This window comes from Pseudopodoces humilis, chromosome 10, assembly GCF_049639895.1.
Source record: "Pseudopodoces humilis isolate 2021_Gansu_Grassland_sample_001 chromosome 10, ASM4963989v1, whole genome shotgun sequence".
In the NCBI taxonomy this organism is placed as follows: Eukaryota; Metazoa; Chordata; class Aves; order Passeriformes; family Paridae; genus Pseudopodoces; species Pseudopodoces humilis.
The window spans coordinates 14,447,732-14,472,086 of NC_142209.1; the positions used below are offsets into that span (position 1 = coordinate 14,447,732).

The 24,355-nt window shown below is 36.6% G+C and overlaps 1 protein-coding gene across 4 annotated transcripts in view; it reads right to left on the reverse strand.

Annotated features, from left to right (window-relative positions):
* Positions 1–3,534: 3,534 nt before the first annotated feature.
* Positions 3,535–24,355, reverse strand: part of TLCD4 (TLC domain containing 4) — a 29,987-nt gene continuing 9,166 nt past the window's right edge. For all 4 annotated transcript variants that reach the window (XM_088060479.1, XM_005520962.3, XM_014250836.2 and 1 more), the window contains exons 3-7: positions 20,072–20,161; positions 17,147–17,205; positions 15,194–15,288; positions 13,275–13,348; positions 3,535–9,973 (exon numbers count right to left, since the gene is read on the reverse strand). In XM_088060479.1, coding sequence (XP_087916605.1) covers positions 9,658–9,973; positions 13,275–13,348; positions 15,194–15,288; positions 17,147–17,205; positions 20,072–20,161 — 634 coding nt within the window. In that variant the 3' untranslated portion in view covers positions 3,535–9,657. The remainder of the gene's footprint in view (positions 9,974–13,274; positions 13,349–15,193; positions 15,289–17,146; positions 17,206–20,071; positions 20,162–24,355) is intronic.

The following is a 24,355-nucleotide window of genomic DNA, read 5'->3' on the forward strand; positions in this document are numbered from 1 at the left end:
GAGCCAGAAGATGCAGTTTATGTGTGAAGTACCGTGCCTAACACACGAAGATGGAGCTCACTGTGCATCAGAGGACGGAATACTACCGTCACCGCATCCCTTTTTGACCAACAAGTGATAAGACCTGACCACTGCAACAGTAGGTACAAGCCCCACAGGACTATTTTAATCTTCATCCCACCACGTGGACTCTAAAGCTGTCAAGTGCAAAAAGCAGGTAGGGAGCCAAGAAGCATTCATTATAGATGTATGACAATTAGAACTGATTTTAAAGATAACTTTTTTTTTCCAAATTCTATTTCACTGTACCAATTAAAAATAAAACTAAAGTAGAAAGAAATTTAATCTTCAAGTGCCACAGTTATTACAGTATTTTAGGATGAAGAAAATCCAAATTCATATGTGGAAGAAGGGTGTACATACGTACAGAAATGAGCTATTCTCTCCCATTTCTTTCAAAAAAGACAAATTCTAAACCACACTGAAATAGTTCTAAGCAGCAGTATTTCAAAATATGTAACTACCTGAATTTAAAAAGTTTTTATATGTTTCTCTCGAGTGTTTTTAACATAACTTTTACATGCCGTCTTTCAAAGTAGGATCTTTCTAACAAGGATATTGCCATTCAGTGTGAAGATGACATAAAAATACAAGTATAAAGCAATACCAAATATTCATCCTTTCAGTCATTTTTGCCCTTTTATAGTCTTTATTACTTAAGAGGAAATTGTTTTCTTCCCTTTCAGCATGCAGGAATTATTAGTATAGCATATTGAGCACCTTAAGATAGAAATTTAGCATCAGTTACGTCAGTAACTGAATCTCTACTATATAGCCTAGAAAAAATTCTGATTGCCTCTATCATTTCCCAATTTAGGTGTACTTGGCTTTGCTGCAGTATCTAAAGCTACACTCACAGTAAGAGCTGTGTAAGCAGCACTAAATCATTTTAAGTCTTTACTTGCTGCATGTACAGAACCACAGAACACTTTGGGTTAGAAGGGACCTTAAAGATCCTCTCATTCCCTCTGCCATAGGCAGGGACATCTTCCCCTAAGAAAGGAATGAGAAGGAAGTGTCTTTACAAACAAACTGTGGGCCTGATGGTAGATAAGGCCAGATACAGAGAGGTGAAAGAAGCAGTGGGCGTAATCATAATTCTATTGAAATTCCACTAATTGACACAGGGTCACTCAAGAGTGCGCTAAATCTCTGGATTTAGAGAAAAAGAACAGAGGCTCAAGGAAAAAGAAAAATGGGAGAGGGTATACATTAGAAGAGGGTCATATGTATTAGGCATTTTGGGGAGTCTGTACCTCTCAAGTACTTCAGCCAATGGGGAGAGAGGGAAAATGTGACCAGGTAATTCAGATAAAAAGGAGACTGTGTCCCCTAAAAATTTTTAGAGACCCCATGGGGAATGCCCCATGACCTCTCCCTTTATTTAAATGAATTTACAGAACTCCTATCTCCTTTTTGGACATAAACCTCTGGTATTTGTGGATTACTTTTCCTGACACCTACACCAGGCAGCTCAAAGCCTCATTCAACTGGCCTTGGACAGGGGCATCCACAGCTTCTCTGGGCAACCTGTTCCAGTGCCTCACCACTCTCAGAGGAAGAATTTCTTCCTAACATCCAATCTAAATCTGCCCTCTTTCAGTTTAAAGCCATACCCCCTTGTTCTATCACTACATGCCTCTGTAAAAAGTCCCTCTCCCTCTCTTGTAGTCTTTTACATATTGGAAGGACTCTAGAGCGTCCACAGAGCCTTCTCTTCTCCAGGCTGAAGAACCACAAGTCACCCATCCTGTCTTCACTTAATGGCACTGCTTGATAAGATCCTCCCACAGAGCAACTGAAATCTCTGTTTCTAAATACTTCAAGTCAGTGCCAGAAGGACTCCACAGTAAAAGATTTTCTCTGGTGTTCTCAAATGGAAAATTGGTTCTACTCCTTCCTCTCAAAGTACATAATGCTGTAGATGTCAGTGTGCCAGCTCCCTGCTTCCCACCATCACTCTCCAGCAGAAGCAACAACTGCACTATTAGTCATTGTACAAATAATAGTTTTCACCCTCTGTAAGATGAACCAAGTAGCAAATATTTTTTCACTCAATGTGAAGTCTTGTTTACAAAGAACACCAAGGTCCCAATCTCAATGAAGCACAGTCTATCCATAGGTATATTGCACTCCAAAAAAGCAGAGCAAAACAAGATACCACAGTAGCCCACCTTCTAAAATACAACATATCCATTGCAAATATTGAATACATATTTTTTTAAAATCTTAGTGCAAAATTAAAACACCAATATGAGGAGAGAAACAAAAGTTTTCAGCAAGAACACAAAGAGTAATAAAAAAAAAATTTGGGAAAATGAAAAGAAACTGCACATCCAAGTATGACAAAGAAGTGGGTATACAAAATACTTCCTATATCCTACATCTTAGGGAGAGATAACGTTTCTCACGCTTTAAGCAAGATTTGTAGAATGCATCAATTTAAGAATGGCTTACTGAAAGGCATCCCTTGTTCCCAGCCATGCTCAGTCCTTCCTTTCCACCATTCAGCATTACAAGTTGCCTAGTGCCAATACAAAAGCCTCCTACCAAGCCCCATTGTCCGTCCTCAAGCAGTTGGAAATCTGACCTATTTAGCACCTGACCCCAAAGAATGTCAGTTTCCAGAAATGCCCCCTCACTTGCTAACAGACCAACTAGTTAATGAGTAGTTTACTACACTAGCAGTGTCAAATTAGTACTTTAAATACATAATTTACAAATGCAACTAAATACCCTTCAAAAGATGAGAGGGGAAAAAAAAAAGTAAAAACACTGGACTGCTTTGTGTCCTCTTCTAGTAATTTAACCACTGCATAACAAATAAGAAAACACAAAGAAACATGGGTAATTCCTATGCTTAGAAGCCACTGGTTAAGATATAAAACAGCAGCAATCTCTAAGGATGCTCAAAGAAACCTGTAGGCTTTACCACACCATTCACACTTCCATACCTACCTTCACTGCACATGTAGAACCTAGGAACTGCCATATTGAGGAACTTAATTTCCCATCTTAGTATTCAGTAAGGAACTGCGTAGTGCATCGTATTTATAATATGCTGACAACAGCAGCTCTTTATCCCCAGAGCCTTCAGACAACTGTCCAGCCTATGCCCTGACAGATGTGGTATTACAAGACAATGCAATATAATTATATTGTCCAATACGTAAGTTCCTCCCAAATACACAGCAAAAATCTATAGCTTAAGTTACACTTATGGCCCCAGTGATGTCCTATATAGAATTTAGGAATTCAAAACTCCAGCCACCTGAGCAACAGTGGGGCTCAGACATCATACACCCATCTTCACCTCCTTTAAAACAAATAAGATACAGCATGAAATCTCAAGATACCATAAAAGCCAGTTGTTTCAGAATTGAACTCCCCCAAAACTGTTCTTTCATGATGTACTCATTATAGGTATATAAGCTCTTACCATATTAAGGAAAAAAACTCCACAAAATAAGAAACTGTGTTCCTTTCCTTTATTATGAAGTACCAATACCTTGCATACAACATGCAATTTATTGCTTATTGACATTATTGCATATATCAAAGGGAAAAAAAAATCAGCCAATATAATTTTATGCAAGCTCCTAAACTGTTCAAACAAAATACAGAAATGCTTTACAATATCACTGAAATGCTAACAAATAATTCAGATTCTTTCTTATAATAAAAAGTAAATTTAAACCCATAATACTTAATAATTCACTTTACTATGACGGATTACTTTTATCACCAATCTTCAGAATTGTTATATTGCATTTTTAAGTTCTTGTGCCATGATAAGGATTGCTACTACAACCAGGTCACATTACTAGTTGAATTTAATAATGTGATCCTGACATTTTGTGACAGTATTAGAATTTACTGCAAACCAGATTGTCAAGATTTACAGGAAATCAATCTAGCAGAATCTAGTTTTCATCCTTGCTCTGCACATAAGTTAGATAAACTCATCAAGTTTCTTCTTAGATAGATTATACAAACATTTTCGAATTACAGGCTTCATTACTTATGCCTAACTTGTAACTCATTTCTTCCAAACAGGTTTTCTAATTTGATTTTATAGCAAGTTAGCTGTGCTTATTTTACATAAATGGTATCTGTCAATATTGAAGAAAACACTGTTTGATAAATGCATGCTAGAAACAAATCCAGGACATTTGGATGTGTGGATATTAAGTGTGCAAATTATATAGCCGAGCTCATGATTAGCCCTTTTCCTCCCTTCCCCCTATGATTTGATAGATTTTTCTCATGAAACTGGAATAGGATTACTATAAACAAAACCACATTGCATTCAAAATTTTGTATCCTGTATTACAGCTTAGTACTCATATTTAAATGTTACTTTCAAACCTAGCAAATTTTTAAAAATACCAAAATTTAAAAACTTAGAAGACGGTTTACATGCAACATGTTCCATTTGGGTGCAGATTCTCATATACTTAAATATTTATAGGCTCATAAAAGCATGTCCTGTCCACAAGACAAGTACAATGTTTGACATCCCACACATAGATTAAAAATAAAGATACAATACAGAATATTTTATTTTCTTTTATATTTTCAATTTCAGTAAGTAGGAAGTTATAAATAGCACACTGAATCATTATAAGGTTGATATCAAGCCATGCTGATCTCTTCATACTTCACTCTCTCAAAGACACTTCTTTTGCTTACAACTGTGTTAAAAATGTATATACTTCGTATTAAACAGATGCCCTCTCAGTGAAGGACATCACACAATGAAACTTCTCAGAAAAAAATTTGCCAAAATATTTCTTATACCAAACAATACTATTTATTCTTCATAGCTACCTTCCATTCTTTACTGAGCAATAAAGTGCTTGGTTATTATAAATAGAGCAAGACTTTCAAAGGAGGTAGCTAGTAGAATTTTTTAATGGGTAAGAAACCTTACCAAGTGTTACCATCTAAAAGTATGACTTGATGCTTTATCCCAGGCAGCACATATTTCATCTTCTCTGCCATAAAAACAACTTTCAAGTTGCTTTCAGAAAAGCCTAAGAACTTCACCTGTCTAACACAGATTTTATCCAGGTTTGGGTGAATGCTAGAAGTTCATAAATATTATCACTATTTCTATCTGACTGCTGTCAATCAGGGTATCAGCAATGAAGTACTGTTCTTTTTCTGCCTTTATTCCATAGACAGAGAAAGCTGACCAGGAACAAACTTTCCCTTGTGGAGTTTCTTGTAGCCAGATAACGCTGTTGTACAGTAGGCTATTAAAAATATGAAAGGGGCTTACAATACTTTTCAAAGTCTTGTACACTTGCATTTTTTCATCCAAAAATTCTAGTCCCTTTCTATTTGCTTTGTTGATGGCCTTCAGCAGCAGCAGCCAACACCACACCAGACCCTAAGCTGGAGTAATTGTCAAGCAGCCCTTTATTTTCCTCTGAATGGCTCAGCAGAAGCATCACAAAACAATTTTTCAAACTTTTCTATTAAATAGTCTTTTACAGAAAGCTCGGACATACATATGCTTAAACACACACAAGGCCATGAGAAAATATCCTCTTCATACAGTAATCAACAACTGGTATTCCATTTTATACAGCTTGAAAATTTTAAAAAATAAAATTTCATCTTCCATCGTGAACAGACACAAACACCTAAACCTTTCTGCTACGTGTCAGTCTGCTGTTGTCCCAACCACAGCAGTAGGAAGACATCTGGATCTCTATGTGTGTACTCAAAGTCTCCTCCTCTCCTCTTTAAATCTGCCTGAATGCATCTGCTCACTTGTGTAAGCTTTTACTCTTAGGTTGTTAGTTCTGCACATCTTCTCCCATAGTTTTTTAAGTAAAGATGGAATTCATTCTCTTTCAAACACTGTAATTAATTTGACTTTTAATAAACTTTAGTACAAAATTTGGAATTATTAAGGTTTTATATATAAAGTCAGCTCCCCTCATTTTCCTATGCAAATATTTCATTATTCAACAGATTATATTTTTAAGTAATTATGTTATGAAATTATGGAGCTCACTCAAGATAGCATGTATTTATAGAGGTAGAGTAGGCTTCAGAGATGTAATTCTTACCACTGAAGAATTCACAGATAACCCATGCAGCATCCCTGCTGTGTGAGACTCTTCACTGAAAACCACTGAAACACTCTCTGAGAAAACGAGTATTTGAAGTAAACTTCCTCTCTGCAAGTACTGATTCCACAAATCAGTTACAGAACACCTGACCTACCATTCTCCTGTGGAGTTCTGAAAGTGGTATTTACTCATCTTTTGATGAAAAATTAAAGCCATAAAAAAGGGAAACTTGCATTTCTACATACACCCTAACCGGTACAAATAGTCTCTCCCATGATCAGCAAGCTAATTTTATGTCACCTGGTATTGAAGGATAGAAAAGAAAAACAAGTTATTTTTTAAAAGAGTCACCCCTTCCATTTGATATGCCCACAGAAAAGACACCAGGTGACATGCCAAAATGTCTTTTCTGCTTTCACAATGCATCTGTTAAAAATAGAAGTTTTAAGCCACTAATAAGATATTACATTCAAAAGCATTTGTTATGATGCTAATTATCATGCATTTACTTTTTTTTATAAAAAAGCAAAGACACAAGCTTACAACATTAAATTTTATCAATATTTCACCACATTTTAAAAATTAATAAAGTGCAATTAAAAATGGGTGTCACAGCTATCTAATTTGCTGTATTATAAGCTTTTAATGGCAGATATAAAGTGCCCTATATACTATTGCATTCAGTACGTCACAACTTTGCCACCTGTTTACTAAAGTCTTTGATGAAACCACAGCTGTTAATAGTTTTTTACATAAGAAAAATTTCTTCTGATTCATCAGGATATAATTGTAATAACTTTTTAAAAAAAATTATAAAATTTAAAGCTAGTGCATTGCAAAATAATTTTTAATTACATTAATTTTGTGCAGCAATCCAAAATACCAGCTGTTCTAAAAGAATTATCCCATTGCCCTTCAATCCTGGGCTGTTGGCCAAAGTGTAGTAACAAGAGTTTGGGGTTGTTTTTTGTTTCTAAATCTAGTTTCATCATCAACTGTATTATAGCTTGACTTATTTTTTTTTCTCCCTTATCAAACAGAAGTCTATCTAGAAGTGGAAGAAGTTGACCATTTTAATGAATGGTGAATTTAATGAACAAAATATTTCAAACACTGAAATATTAAAATCAATGTAAGAAATTATAAATTTCAGAAACTTTTCATGAATTATCAACCTATGAGTCGCTCCAAATTGTCTTCTTAATTTTTTCATCCTACTTCCCTAAAAGGAAAGGCAGACTTCTATTTTCAAGCATACTTCTCCAAAATGTTTGAATTTACTTAATTTTATAAAGGAACAAGCTTTTACAAAACTATTAATCACAGGGATCTAGTGATTTAAAAAGCAAAGAGTATTTCATATACACCTTTAAATCATAAAGGTGGTAGAAACAGCCTTTTTACAATTTTGCATTAGGTACACTGAAAACACATTTTAAAAGATGCCAGGTTCTGCAAATTAGCATAAAAGAGAGTTGCTTTGAGCAAAACAGGTCACAGGACTGACTCTCAAAGACTGGATTTACTGGTGTCCAATGAGGCACTGCACTCATTCAGATCATACAGCTCAACAGGTAACAGCTAACTCTCTCAAGGCATGAACACATCTTTTGTCCATAGGTCTGTGATGAATTAATAACCATGGGGTCCAAAAAACACAAGTACTAACAATCCTTGCTATCTCCCTTAACAAGGCAGGATTGGGAAACTTTTAGAAAAAAACCCTGCTGAGCTGAGCAATGGAACTAGACTTTCAAAAGTGCATTTTTCACAAGTCCAAACAATACCCTCTGACAGCATTTTAACTGGGCAACTAAATTCATTGCAGCTGCCTTGCTTAAAAGGTATTTCAGCATGTGCAGTCCTCTTGGGTCCTACATGCAACTTCTGGAAGAGGGGAATGCCCAGTCCCTCACCAGGGAGGTCAGCACAGGGCACTCACACCTGACTACGGAGGGGAGAGCTCATGTCACACAGCTTTATCAGAGGAACAGCGCTAATCACCCAACACGGGGTAAATATGCTATCTTTCAGTTTAAAAATAAATCACTTTAACAGATTGCTACAATAATTGGGATGTGCACCAAAGCCTCAGTGAAAATGGACACTTTTAGCACACCTACACCAAAGGAAAAAACCAGAAATTAATCAGTCACAATTCTGGTTAAAAGAAGCAAAACAAAACAAATTTACACATAAATATAGCTCTCAAAATAATTTTAAGTAAAACATAACTCAGAATTTTCTCAAACTGTATTATAAATGAGATTTAGGACTATTCCTAGATGGTGAGATTCCTCTCTGATGACCTCCAAGCCTACAAGTTCAAAGACAGAGTAACTGAGTATGTATTGACAAATGTGTGGTCTAAAACAAAAAAAAAAAAAAAAAAAAATTGTGTCTAAGGAAGTCAACCATTCCTTCTACAGAATTACCATACAGCTTTAGAGGAATTTGGCACAGTTAATTCAAGCGTGTTCTTAGTCACACCTCAGATTTCTGACTTGATTAACATGGAAAATGTGACAAAAAACCATCAACTCTTCGTATCAAATACAAATTAATTTTTGTGATAAAAGAGAAAGAAATTGGTTAAAGTTACACATCACATATACAGAAGATTTTTATATCTTTGCAATTAAATTTTGAATCCAAACAGCCAATGGTTAAAAATACTCTGAGAAGAATTGCAGCACTTCTCAAAGGGAATAGCAGCAAAGGAAAAAGCACTTCAGTAAGAACTATGCCATTTCCACACATCATCTACCATATTAACTTAAAAAAAAAGTTCCATGGGGAATTTATAATATGTACTATTGCATGTAACCTAGCACAGCAAATGGAAATCCTTCCCATCAAAGTGAGAATTTTAACAGCTTTTAAGATATCATGTGGTCTTATAATACAGCATTTTAGATAAAATTATTTCATAAATTTCCCAAAATGGTTTGCATTCATATAAGGCAGAACAAAAAGCAGTAAAAGACTTCATAGAATCAAAGCCAATTTTTTAGCTTTTCTTGCAAAAATTAAAAAGTTGTCAAGAATGAAATCTTGATTGTTATTCCTAGAAGAAAACATAGAAACGTGCCTGGAAAATTGCACCATATCAGGAGTTTGGGGAAGTTTTCATTTTCTAAAAAAACAGATATGTCAGTATTCACTGGATTTATAAAACATTTTAATCGGAGAAACCTGAGAGAAACACTTTGAACACACTGGTGGACAATAAGCAAGTAACCAGTCTGCTCCTTTCTAATTTCTGATGCTTGCAACTGCTTAGAACAGGCATGTGGAACTCATCTGTGTGAGCTTTTACTTTTATTCCTCACTGGACAGGATCCGCAAAGCGTGGCCCTGGGCGTGCAGGCAGTGTGGCTAGGGAAAGAGTAAGGTCAGTACAGAGGTAATACCTTGTTTCCATAATAGGAGCATTCCATGGCAGAAATGTGCACTGTTTCAGTGAACCCAAATTATTTTCATAGCAGAAATTTCATTTTATGTATGATTTCTAGGCAGATTTTCCATTTCTATGAGTTTTCGCTTCCTCCCGTCCAATAAGACAAATGACCTTGTAGCAGCCTTTTGCAATCTTGACCATCCACATCACATTCATAATATCCAAGACAACACTTGAGATTATCCAGGCGCTCTGGGCTGCAAATCCTAATCTCTGGAAACCTTCTGTTCCAAATGAAGAAATTACATGGCTGTAATATACAGGCATGACAGCAATCCTCACCACGAAGAACACAACCGTCATCAGCACACCATTGATGATGTTGGCCATTGAAGATTTGGGATATCCCAGTATTTCAAAAAACCACCTGCAAAAGAAGTGTTCACAAATACCAGGAAGACTTGAAGCCATCTCATTAAAAATTCTTTTACTTCATGTTTATTTTTAATTGATCATGTATTAATTGCTTCTACCTTTATAATGTCTAAATTATTGTACTTTGTCTTGTCTTAGTTACAAATCCTTCTGCTTGGCTGCACTTTTTCCCCACCACTTAAGCAGTGTATGATATCCAGAATATTACAGAATAACACATGGAAATCCTGATATGAATTGTGAACCAGCTAACAACCCATGTGCATTTCAGTAACTATTGCATAATATACAATAATAAAACTATCTTTTAGAATCATAAAGACATATATTTCTTGCTATTATAGTTTATATCAACAGCAGCTAAAATTCTTTGTCTTACTGATAGCATGTCTAAAATTGCATTTGGATTTGGTAAGCCAGATAGAGCTCTAATTTCTTGTAATTGGGATTTTCTGACTGCTTCTGTTCAGCCGAAAACCAGAAAATTTTCAGAACCAGACACTGTGAATCATGTGACAACTTGGAACATTATCCAATGGAAAAGATAAATCTAAAAATTGCCCCTCCATCATATACTGGGTCATAAGTGGTCTTTTTAAAAGTAAGCTTGCATATTTCTTCATAGATATAGTAGACAGGCATAACTTATCTATTGCCTAGCACACAGAACCTGAGGGTTGGAAAAGGAACAACAAAGTCCTCTGATCATTTTTGTCACTTTTGTCATTCCCACTTAAACCAGAATAAACAAAGTAAAATTTGTGCAGCAATGTCAGGCAGGACCAGAGCAAAATAACTTAAATCACTGTATTCATAATGGGGGATGGGGAAGAGAATGAAATAATCAGTTTTTCTCCAATAAGATACAAGGCTAAAATGATTTAACAAAAGCAGCTCTAAACCTGGCTTTAAAAGTAATTTAAAAGTAATTTTTAATTTAATTACCTACAGGTTACAACCTAGGTCATTATAAATACACCAAAAAGATTTTCCAGACATCCAGCTCTAACAGAAATATTCTAGAAATTCATTAAGCATGCAACTAGGACAATTAAAATCCAGGCACTCGAGGTGGCAGTCCAGCCCAGAAGCAGGCTGCCTCACCACAGAAACACTTACTGACATGATGAAGTGAGAGACCTGATATGTTTGGTCAGATTAACAATCAAAAGCCTTTACTTTCAATGATATGTACAATGCAGAATGTAAGAAATGGTTTTCAAACATACTGCAACATGCCAGTATAGGTAATTCCTAGCAAATTAAAAAAGAAATAATAAAAAAAAAGTCTGTAAATGTCTGTGAATAACAATTACCACTACAATTTTATCCACCACTGTTCAGAATTAATTACATAAATGCTGATACTAACATTAAAAGATCTAAATGCTTGGCAAGGAGACAACCTCCAATTAGAGATCCCTAACAACACAGACAGGAAATACACAGACAATTCTAAGATTAGAATATCTTTTTATATTTTAATAAGAGCTCTTTTGGTAGACTAAGAATGCAAACAAGAAACATAATGTAAGTCGTTATCATTATCCACTACTTACTCTCTTAAGGGTCTGATTCACTTCAGATTTAATGGAAAAAAAAAATCATGCACTAATGAGATCACATCCCTTAGTAAAGCAAGGGACTTTATTATCTCCTGCAGCAATTTTTGCTTTTCTGAGGGTGTGCTAAATGTCAGTATTCAAAGACCCATAATCTCACCATAGGCATTTTAAAAGTATAACATAAATTACTTTTAACAGCCAGACGTACCACAATTCTTTCTAACACCACAGTCTGAAAGGTAAAGCATCAGTGTAGGAACTCACTGGAACCCAGGATGATCCTATCTTGGCAGAAGCTGGGACAACAGCCATTCACTAGGATATGAATATCAATAGAAACCCTTTTTTCTTCATTAAGTTTGACAAAGTGTTTATTTAGTCTTTAGTTTCTCTGTGCACAGAGCTACAACAGACTGGTATCTCCCACTGGCATCTGCACTGGGGCAGAGGAGAGCACTCTCTGGAGAACTCCACTATCCCACCCTGTCCTCCTCTAAGTTCAAGTTTGCCAAACTAATGTTTAAAAGGGACCACAGCACAATCTTTTTTATTCCCAAGAGTTCTGAGAAATGCTACAGTGTTATAAAACACTTCAGAGACCACATTCAAAATGCAGTAATGGCCTGTTTGCAGGAGGAATAGTTTCTGTTTGCCTTATCCTTTCTCTACCAGATCTCTGGAAAAGAAAACAGATGCCACACATGTAGAAGCAGTAAAGCAGAAATACACCCTAAAAAGCATGGTTAAGAGAAAGGCATCTGATACACTGAAAGTTCTAATCCTACCTTGCAAAAAGTGAAGGAAGGGAAGAGTGCAGCTCTGCCCTGTACCAAAGCCCCTTACCTGAGGTGAAGTTTTTCTGGGGCAAATCCCTACCCCCAGCTGTGTGCTGGTGCCTACAGAGTAAGGCAAGAGGCCACCCTCCCCACAGCACCATGAAACTCCAATGACAGGTTTCCCCTTGCTGCAGTATGTGGCATTATCAGTCTCCTTTTCTGATGCAGCAGCAAATCAGGTAAAAACACTTGAACCAGCAGATGGGGCAGGCTCTAACTCTGATCTCTGCAGAAGCTTCTGCCCCTTTCTTCTCTAATCACAGGTGTGAAGATTAACCATTTCAGATATACTTAAGTGCTCAAAATAACTTGCAGGACTGTTTTTGAAAGCAAATAAAGAATATACATTTATATTATTCTACATGTTCATATGTATATATTAATATTGATCTACATGCATGGAATATTGAAAAATAAACTTTAAATTATGCAGGGCAATGCAACTCCATTTTAGGATTCTGATGACAATATTATCTTGCTTCTTTTCCTCATCCATGATACCAAGAAAAAACATCCATGCTGAAGATGGCTTTATTATAAAAATTAAATGAATATACAAAAGCTAATAAAGAATATTTTATTTGTGAATTTTTTGTTTGATGTTTTCATAAAAAGCTGACATTTCATACAAAGCCTGGTCTAATCTAAAAAGGAATTTGAGGATGAATACATTACTTATACTGTTGCAGCTATAGCAGCAAAACATTTCCATAGCTAAAAAGACTTTAGTACAGTAATCCTTAGAACAATATATATAAATTCCCTCTCAGTCGACATTCAACAACTATATAAAGTTTATATATTCAAAAACTATATAAAAAGACTTCCTGACAGAAGCAGTAATACAGATTAAATTTTAGAAGAACTATGGAAAACCCCCCTAACCACTTACCGCTGATTGACAAAAGGAGTGGAGAACTCTGCAAGGAGACGGAAGTTTCCAAAATAAGCCAAAAGACCTTTGCTCTGGTTAGCAAAACAAAACAGACATACAAAAATCAACAATGTAGATGTGAAATTGTCATTTGAGTCTTTAAGTATACATGGAATGATACATCATCTCAACTTCTTTAATCAAACTAAGTTTGCCAGCTGTGGCCACCTTTCTTGCACTTTCAAAGCAAGTTTTATCACAGAAGCTGCAACTGTCCTTCAGGTATCTCCAATCAGTAGCTTCTTACTTCAAATAAACCTTTATAAGACCTCCAGTTAAATGGCCATGAAAAGCTAACTAGAGAAGACTTGCACAAGTAGTCATAGATTACTAATTATCAAGATAGTATTACTGTTTGAAAGAATTATAAATATTTTTCCCTTTTCAATGTTTAAACAAGCCCTAACAGAAAAACTGTATGCTGAATAAAAATCTCCCTGCATTGTTTTAGGAACACATTTTGCCAAAGCGAAGACAAATTCTCAGCTCTAATTTGACAGCAGGGAAGGGGACATGAAGCCCTTTCTTCTCTCCTGCAGGTCCCTGCAGTGCCCATGGGTCAGACACTGGGCACAGCCCCTCTGTGGGGCACAGCCCCTCCGTGGGGCACAGCCACACCACCCTCTTTCCTCCAGGTGACACAGCACAATCTCTGATCTGCCTTATCAATTGGTTGTCCTGGACAACTGCTGGGTAAGCAGCAGTTTGCAGGTGTAGAGACAAAAAAATTAGATTTCCTGAACAACCTATGGAGTGTGTGGCATGATTCCTCTTTACCCCCATCAAGCAAGCAAATACCTGCTACTTCAAGCTTTTCATGTCAGTTTGCATCACACCAAACAAAATCTGCTTAACCAAATTCTTCCCTATCTTCAAAAGGCAATTTGAAAATAACAGAGGTAACTTTCTCTGAAGACAACAGACTGAGAGCAACACACTGACATCCACAGGCTGAGCTATATCCACACAGTAATAAATGCTTTTAAAAAAGTTCACATTAACATTATGCTTTTTGCTTCCTCCAGAAACAACTAACGGATTTTCTGCATGGGGGATTAGCCTTGGTAGTGGTATTATTATTTATCTAATATTCAGCTCTAATTCACTTTCATCCATGATAACATTAGTAAATTTAATTATCTTCAACCAGAGTATTTACTTGTCAGTATACTTCAGCCCCTTTAAACCATTACATGTGAAATCTGACAGTAATCTGGCATCTCAACACTTTTAATATTATCAGCCTGGGATTCATACAGTAGGCAGGGAAAACATCATTAAGGTTGGAAAACACCTTCAAGATCAAGTCCAATCATTAACTGTGCTCACCATTAAACCATATCCCCAAGTGCTACATCCAGACACCTTCAGACTCCCAGGGATGGTGATTCCATCACTTTCCTGAACACTTACCTGACCATCCTTTCAGTGTAGAAATTCTTCATACTATCCAAACTAAACCTCCCCTGGCACAACTCATGGCCATTTCCCCTCATCCTGTCCCTTGTTACCAGGGAGACAGAAGCAGAATATAACCACTTGAAACCATTTCCTTCTAACTTTGCAACTAAATATTCAAGCTTGTGGTTTTATTTAAAACCATGTTCTATAATCATATGAAAAGCCTTTCTGTCAAAGTCTCTTTACAGCAAAAACTGAGAAAAGTTTTTAAGTTCAACAAAGTTATACATTTTTGTTGGAGTGTAACATTGAAAAGGCATGCACTTACCACAAATAACTTCAAAAATAATTATTCAAAGTATAAGTATGCCTTTCATTAACCAGTGAAATTTTTTTTCAACATTAAGCAAGTGAGCTCTATAAAAGCTGTTTCTTTAACCTCATCTGCTCATGTTGCAAGGAAATACAGCACTTACCAGTACAAAATAGTAAGCATACAGAGCTGCCAAGTGATGTATTACAAAAAATTTGTCACCAATTGCCTTCCAGTAGTAAATAATAAGCAACAGATCTACAAGAGAACAGAAATAACTATAAAGAACTAATTATTATACAAACATTGACCTCAGAATAGTTTCTCTAAGTTTTAGAGATAAACCAAGATACGGCATCAGTAGAAACCCTCAGAATTAATGATCTCTGAAGAGAACATCTTTACCCTAAAGACTCTGAGTCAAAGCATTAGGCAACAGTATTCTCCCAACAATTTCCATAAATTATTACTTTCCACATCAACAGAAATACAGATGCAATAACTTTAGCCGAAGTATTTTGGAAGGAAAAGGTGGATCCTGAATGTCATTGTGACTTCACACTTATGACCTCAAAAATCTGGAACAAATGACATTAAAAAAAAGACGGGTCTCCAAGGTAAACATCCAAATACATGCAACAAATGCAGGGATCTATTACACAGAATCTCTGAATCAAAAAGTAAAACATATTAGAAAATTTGGAACCATTTACCAGAAATATTTTGCAAGAGGCATTTGGAATAAGAAGCATATTCACTTTATGAAATCCTAATTTTCTAATTACTGCAAAAGTGACATAGCAGACCCAAGATAGTGTTAAAAAGAAAGCTTTAACATAAAATAAACCAAAAAAAAAACTCAAAAAAGTCTTTACTCTCCCATGATGGTCTGAGAATTCAGAAGATTTTGTTCTCTGTACTGGAACAAGCAATTTCTGTCCCCACTTTCTGCAAATTAGTATTTTGGACTGGAATATTATTGACCAAGATTCCAAATCAAAGACTTTACTCCTGTGCCTTTCTTAAGTCCAATGTGTGCCTTGATCTCTTTTTATATTAGTTGTCCTCAGGCAGGGCTCTACATCATCTGACATAGCTGCTCACTTCCTATTAATAATTAAACATCAGCTATATAGGGAAGTGAGAGAGAATGAGTGGTCAGGTTGAGATGCCTGTTCAAAGGCATTCATTAATTCATAATGAAAGTTTAATGTATAATTATTCAAAAATAGATACTGATTAATTTAAATATGGCAGTTGAACCTATGAAAAAATCCAGACACCAGAAGTAATGCAGTTTAACTGAGTATGCTGATCACCAGATTATCACTTCCACTGGGTTGAGAAATCTAGTATCAGATAACCAAGTCTGTGGCCCAGTCTCTGACCAGAGATTTCATCTTAACATGAGAAGCTTTCACTGAAAATAGTCCAAGTCACAACAAGTTTTTGCTTTGATAAGCCAGTATTATCCCCACACAACAGAAAAGAAAGCTCCAAAGCATTTTGTAGCAAAATTCCCACACCAATTTTAGTTGACAGCAAAATTAAGAGCATAAAACATATGTAGGAATAAATAACATACAAAGTAAATATTCTAAAATTTCCATGTTTAATACATGACTGAATTTTGGCTTAAAGGGAGACTAAAAGATGAGCAGGCACAATCCTATGGCATCATTTGCCTCAGCTTGTATTAAGGGTTGCTAAAATTCTTCTGCCAGCATTCTGAGGTCACAGGAAGAAACACATGATAGAAAAGCTACAAGTTCTAGGCACCATGAAGAGAGTGAAAGGCACTGCTCTAACACCTTCTCAGTTGGCCAAAGGACAAAACTGAGCTGGGGTTGGTGGTTGCACATCAAACCATCACAAAGCCACACACTGGCATTTGCTCAGTGCTTGGGGAGATACTCCATCTTTCACATCTGCTAGCAAGATCCTGTGATTTCACCACAACCCACAAATCCAACAGCAACTTTAAAAGCCACAGTAGAAACTGTAATTGTATGCACATATCACATTTTCACCACAGTGGCTCAGGGTAAACATATAGGTATAGTGACTCAAAATAAATAAACAGGTTGTGCATGTTATATACATGTTGCATAATTACCAGAAATGAGGTAGCCTGTGGTAATAGCAATATTCAGCTTCACAACTGAAGGGTCACCCCTGTAAACATACCAAAAATACATAGTTACAGCCTAATTTGCAAAGGACATACACATCTCAAACACAATGTCCATCAGGACACATTATTCTTGGCTCATAAGTAAGAGATTATGCAATCTAGTTAAGAAGGGTTCTAATCATAAAAGTGGATTCCTTTCCCACCCAGAAGCAAGACACCTACTAACTCCCCTAATCAGGATCAACCCCTGCCTTGGCACAGAGCCTGCCACAAGAGCCTTGCTACACATTTGAACTGAAACCCAGCAAGTGCTCCAAGCTGGCTTCTCAGGAAACTGAGGATAAAAGAAAACAGCCCAGTCACTGTCTCTTAGCCCTTTAACCGACACTCTGTGTCTCCATTTTTGTTTTCTGCCAATGCTAAAACTTTGGTAAGGATGACAAAAATATCTTGCTCAGCTGGTGCTTTTCATATTCATAATCAGATGGATGTTTTATAGGGACAAACAGAGTAGAAGGATACAGGAAAGGAATTATTTGCCAGTTCTCTGGAGCCAAAGAACCTTTGAGCAGAAATGCTTTTCAGAGTAGTTTCCACACCTATCCCTTCCCTTTTGGTGCCAAATATTCAGCAGGCAAAGCTCTTAGAAGTACACACAGAACTTCAGTTCCTCTAGAATGTTCAACAAACCCAAACTTGTGAATGCAGCTCAAGAAAGGGAAGCATCCACATTACAGCAAGCAATGTCTGTTCTTCTCTGTCCTCTGTGCATTCCTACTTAGAGCAGTTTGGTAAAGAAAGTCTTTTTCCCTTGGCATAAGGATTGTAACTTAATTTTTTAATTAAGTTGTGCAACTAATCTAGCTATGTTTTGTGTAAATATGAATTCAGCTTCAAGTGACAGGTCAACAGATCCATGAAATGTGGACTGCTCAAGACAAGCTGTGAAAGCAATCCCTGTTGTAAACCTTTCCAGAAAAAAGGAACCTAACTGTGCTTACAGACAACTCCAATACAAAGATACAAAAATTCTGCCTCAGCCAGAACACAGTAAAGTGCTATTACTTAATTACTTTTTCTTAATCCTATTGGATTGGAGCAGTGGAAGGGATTTCCTGTATTATTACAATCTGATCGCTAAATTGTAAAGCTTTCTTAGTGTCTAAAACTGTTCCCCTCAGTGAAAGGGTAGTTTACAGGAAAATAGGACTCACAAAACCAGAATTCTGCTGTTAGGTGAAAAAAAATCACTAGTAGGAGAGTCTGGAATTCACTTCATCTCTTAAGATTTGCCATAGACATTCTTTTAAATACAGCTGAAATGAGAACATTTTTCCATGGCTTCAAAACTTTATTTCATGAGCTACCTATGTTGTGGGCTGAGTGCTTCTTTAGATTTAGAGTATAGATAGATAGGTTCTCATAAATTTAGCAGAAACTCTACATAGAGCCCTCGTGTCAGAACTCCCAGCTGCAGCAGCAGCATAACTAAACTTCTAAGGGGTCCCAACACACTTCAGTATATCACCACCAAGACTAAGCCTGCACTCAAGAGCCTTCATATTCTACAGAGAACACACAAAGGATTGAATTTATGAAATGGGTTCCTTGATAACAGTAGACATGACCTATCTGGATGGGACAGGGAATGGTTCACTTCCCTTCTTTTTACTCCCCAGGGAATGGTCACTTTGCATCAAACCTTATCTAGGCTTTCTAAACCAACACTTCAGCAACATATATGGCTGCACTGTCCATCTGTCACATCCCTTCAAGAAGAGTCCATGCTAGAATCCCAAATTATTCTCAATAAATGGAGAACTTTGAATTTAGTCTAAAACCTTCCAGATTTCCTGACCTATCCCCTTGAATGGAAGGTGTGATGGAATTAATGAGCCCTGATGTTTGCAGGCCAGTTTTGATACAAGCAAGAGCACAGAGTGACAAACAGGGAATGACTTGAATAAGCAAATGGGAAGAACTATCTCTTGGTGATTGCTAATGTATGTGTGGCAAATGACACATGAACATGCACTGGCAGATAGAACAAACAGAAGTCCTTATGACTGACTTTCTTCAAACTTCTTTGCAGATACAGGGTCACATAAAATGGTAATAAAACATCAAACTTGAAAAACTGCAATGACTGTGAAATGAACAGTCATAGGAAAGAGCCTGTTCTCCTATGAAGCTACAACTTAATCCACTTATTTACATCTTCTCCCTCTCCTTATCTGATCTCTACCACCTCCACATTTTCTACCATGTGATTCTCTCCACCACAGAAACAATTTCTACATCATCTATGTTAGTCTCTAGTACATATAGAAAAAAAGGAAAAGTTTTATGAGAACTCCTAGACCATCAAAAAATGTCACACAAAATGCTGATGCTTCTCTGGAGCTTACCAATGCTCCAGTCTTTGTTATGATCTACTGTATCTATTTTCAGGCATTACCTGACAGTAATAACACATTCTCTCTCCATTGGACCCAAACCCTTTGCAGGGCTCAATGGAGAACTTTCACATAGATATTTACACTATCCAGATCTGCTACAGCTCTTCAATTTAATTTTAAAATGATTACTGCAAATAGCAGAGTTTCAGTCATACTGACTTACAGTTATAGTTTATTCTTTAGTAATTTAATATGCTATTTCAAATCAATTACTTGTATTTTATCTATTCCACTTCACAGAGACACACTGAACTAAGACATTAATACTGACACAATAGTTATCAAATTTTCAAGTAGTACAGACATAAAAATGAACACATCATAACTGCATATTTTAATGGAAAATGAAACAATCATTCAGTACTTAATATATTGCAGGATTTTTTTTTTTCCTTCTCAAATATGTTATTTTATTGTGTAACCACAACATATATGTAACATGCCTTACCAGAGATGGTCAGCATTAACAGCATCATCGTACAATAAAATATATAGGCAAAACCCGCCAACCACCAAGGCGTGGAATGTGGACACTGTCCTGAAAAAGAGATCACAGTCACAAGGAGGTACTGCCATTCACAACTTCCCGTACTGTGCTTAAGGCAGGGTGTTTCCAAAGGCATTCTCAGCTGCAACCAGATACTTCTGTGGAAGACAATCATCTGTTCTCTATGCTACATCCAACCACTTACACAATAACAGGTGGGAAAAAAATAGTCAAAAAGAAGGAATCTCTTAGATTGGAGTGGGATTGGCAATATTAGATACAAAGTAGAGTCTTAAAAGTAACAGAGATCTAAACTTTCCTCCAATTATCCCATATATTAACGAATTCTTAAAGACAGTATGACATCTAGCTGTCTAACAAATGTTTTCTGCATTGCTCCATTTGCTGGAAAATGCGTATGCAATTTCATACTCAGATTAGCCCAGGAGTCCTGCAACAGCAGGTTTCTCCTTTCAGGCACCAAATTAAAAGACCTATAATAAGTCTAGTTTGGGTTTGGAAGGTGGCGTTAAACAAAAAATCATGGTAGATTCTGGTTTTCAAAGAGAAAACTTGTATAACAATACATTGTAGCTGAGTAGCCAAGGTATAATAGCTACATATTTATATCAATTAGAAGCTTTGTATTGGACAAGGGAAATATGAAATAAATGTCACAGTAATCAAAGTTGCCTTGTCCCTACCCGGGTACTAGACACACTTTTTTCCCCAAACACAACAGTCTCCAGTTTACAGGCTGCATGCACAGTGTAGACAAACTCTGCAGGTTAGCAAGCATGCACCTACAGAGAAATATCTACTTACAGAAACCTCAGCAGGGTTTCTGCCAGCACACAGGCCAGGGCCACTCCTGCCCTTTCAGGCTACAAGAATTCTTGGAAGGTAGAACAATGCAATGGGCACGGGTCCAAAATGTGCAACCTTTCTGCTCTAGCCATGGGTTTAACATGTCTATAAATTGCACCTAATACTGTGTAGCTACTGTCTGCTTTCCCACTTTCCAAGTGTCACTAGAAAGAAAAAAAAATGATGTGAAAAAATATCCATAGGGAATCACAGATATTGTTTGAAAGATGAAAACAAAGTTCAGTGCTGTATGATTTGAAACACTTCACACTATATTCACAGCACCAACAATATACACACAAATGCACCAATGCTGTTAGTTATTATTCTTGTCTTTGTACATGTAGAACACATGTATTTGGAAGTGATTAATATTTTAGATGTCCTTAAGGCACTCTCAGGAGTCTAAGCTCTACCATGCAAGATTTGAAGAAAACATCTTACTTCCTGCAGAAGACTTTCTAAAGTAAAGAAAGAGGTTATAATCCCTACTTCATTTCCAGGAGTTATATTATTATCTATTGGAAACAGAAGATTCTTTAACTTTTCATAAAGGAGACTGTATTTACAGTTTGATTCAAGAGTGCCGCTGTGCTATTTTCAGCAGCTTTTTCAATAGTGTTCCAGAAAATGAATGGAGATTAGTATTATATGAGTAGTCAAAAACTGGATGAGAACAATTAATAATCATTACAGCACAGGCTGCACTTCTGCCCTCTCTTCTTTTAACAAAGAAAAAAAAATTTAATTATCAGAATTTCAATGATAATTAATAGTTTAATTAAAAGGTCAACTCTTGTAACACAGGATTTAAAAAGATAGGAACTTTTTTTTTTTTTAGAAACAAAGCAGAGCATGTGATATTAGCGTCTGAGAAATACCTGGATTTTTTGAACTTGAGAAGACAACAATGCTGCAAGAAGGAAAATTTGTCCTAAAATATAGCTCATTAGTTTACAGCTGTAATTTGTCTTTGAAGAGTCTGTTTATCTGAGCCTTAGTGTTTAGAATACAAGCTACACACAAGTAAAACACTTGATGGTGGTGAAATAAAAGGAAAAAAAAAAAAAGAAAAGAAAAAGCAGCAGATTTCCTCTTTAACTGGACTTTGAAGCTTCTCCACAGAAGACAGGGAAGAAGGGAAATAGTACAACAGTCCATTTTAATAAGGAATCTAGGTCAAGCTATCAAGCTCTGTACATTTCCTTGAAATTTTTGTCAAAGCTTGCATCCTTTAACTCCTCATTAAGCTGCAAACAAAAGAAGTTGCACTGCTAGGTTGCAGACTTGCTCCTTTATTAGTATATGTATTTTTAGTATTCTATTTATATGTATTTTTTTTTCCACAACTACTTAATAGCAGTACAAGCATGTATTATAGGAGAAGTGACAGGAATATATGCATAACAACTTGAAGAGTTCTACTACATCTGTGACAAAATATAGTTTTTAACTCAATTTGAGTGTCCACATACTTTAGATGCCAGAAGCAATTACTTTACTGGTTCATAATTCTTGGAAGGTCAGAATGAACAAACTGACAGCATGGAAAATACAGTCAAGAGCTGCAGCTCAAACGCTTGATTACAAAGCTCTCCAAACTGTAACAATATATTTTCAATGCTACAGCTCATTTCAGGCAGATGCCCTCTTCCAGACCCAGCTGAGCTGATAAAAATGCATAACCATCCTCTGTGCCAGTTTCCTTAACACTGCCAACAGAATCATTTGTGTGTGCACTCCCTACACCAGTTCAATATAGAACAAAACAACAACCATCTACTTGTAAATAATTTAAATGAAACCAACTGCTTTTACTGGGGCATAGTAACATCTCTACCTGCAGAGCTCTCTGCAGAATAAATACATACTCATCTGTATTCTCTGAACTTGCAAGATACTCCTGGAAGCCTCTCTTCAAAGTACTGGGGTGACAGGGCAGTTTGACAAAACACTGTGTTTGGTTAGCAGAGCTGAAGTAACACAAGCACAGCTAGTCTTTCTTTCCCTTCATGCCCTCCTCAGTTAAAACATCCACAAGATGCTGATGAACCATGCTTTGTGTTTCACGCCTTCTAACTCCTGAACTGGATGAAGCCTGGGATCACAACCCATCCGTGTGCTAACATCTCCATCCTGCTATCAACCCAAAAAAAAAACCAAAAACATGTGCAAAGAGAAAAAAAAGGACATAGTCTGGGGTACTGTATCAAGTTGAGCAGTTAAACACCTCATTACAAAGTAGCCCAGAGATTATGGAGCAGCTTATTTCCTGCACACTTGTGATGTGTAAAACAATTCATGTTATTATGCAAAGCACTACACCAGCGTAGTGCTACCAGGCATGGGGTAAGTTCTCATAAAGCCTATTATGCAGTTCAAAGGCCATTTGATGTGGCTTATAGACAATAGTTCAGCTTCACAGGGGAACAATTTAGTTTACTTCCCCTGTCTGCCTCTATTGTTAATTGTAACAGAGCAATAAACCTAAGCCGCACTGATACTGTGAACTGGCATTCTACACGGTTGTTCTGGCAGATAGGTAATTATTCAAAGAGGGAACTGAAATCAAGATGGTGCCTTTAAGAACACTGCAAGTGGACATTTGCCAAACTGAAGGGCAAGGCTATTTGAGTTGCTAATGCTGCCTAGAACAATGGAAACAACTTTAAAAGCATCCACCTGATGCTAAACAGCACTGAGGAGGAGTAGAAATGCAACTAACACACTTTGAGTGCAGTGACAAACATACAGTACACATTTTTGAGCTTAAAATTTGGGAAACATCTGAAAAAATATTTTAAAATTGTAATAGGCTCCTCAAAGTTAGACTGTACCAATTAACTTCAACTGGAGAACCTTGTGTGCTATATACACCCTCTCAGAATAGTATGTTGCAAATAAAACCTCATTGAGCATCCCATTTTCAATTACTGTCTTATACTTCCCTTAAGGCTTAAAAGACCCATGGGTCAAACAAGTTTCTAGAAGTCCTGTATCTGAGGAGACAAGTGAAATGCAGGTGGATCCATCCCACTTATGAAAGTGCAGAAATACAAAGGGAGTGAGGAATGTCTTTGGACTGAGTTTCCACAACTCCTTCCTGCATGTGTACCCTGCGTCTGCTATAGCTCTCCCCTCCTCCTGCTGCAGTCTCCCTCCCCAACAACAGACACGTGAACCTGACTCTCTTCAATACTACACCAAAGCTTCATTAAATTCCTTGGAAAACCTTAATCTATATAAAACAGCTTGTAGTGTAACAGCACCAGCAGAAGAGAGAGCAAACTGCTTTGCTCCCAAAAGCATGTTGAGAGATACACTGGGATTTAGAATAAATAGCAATAGTTTTGATTTTCATACATGTTTGGAAAGGAA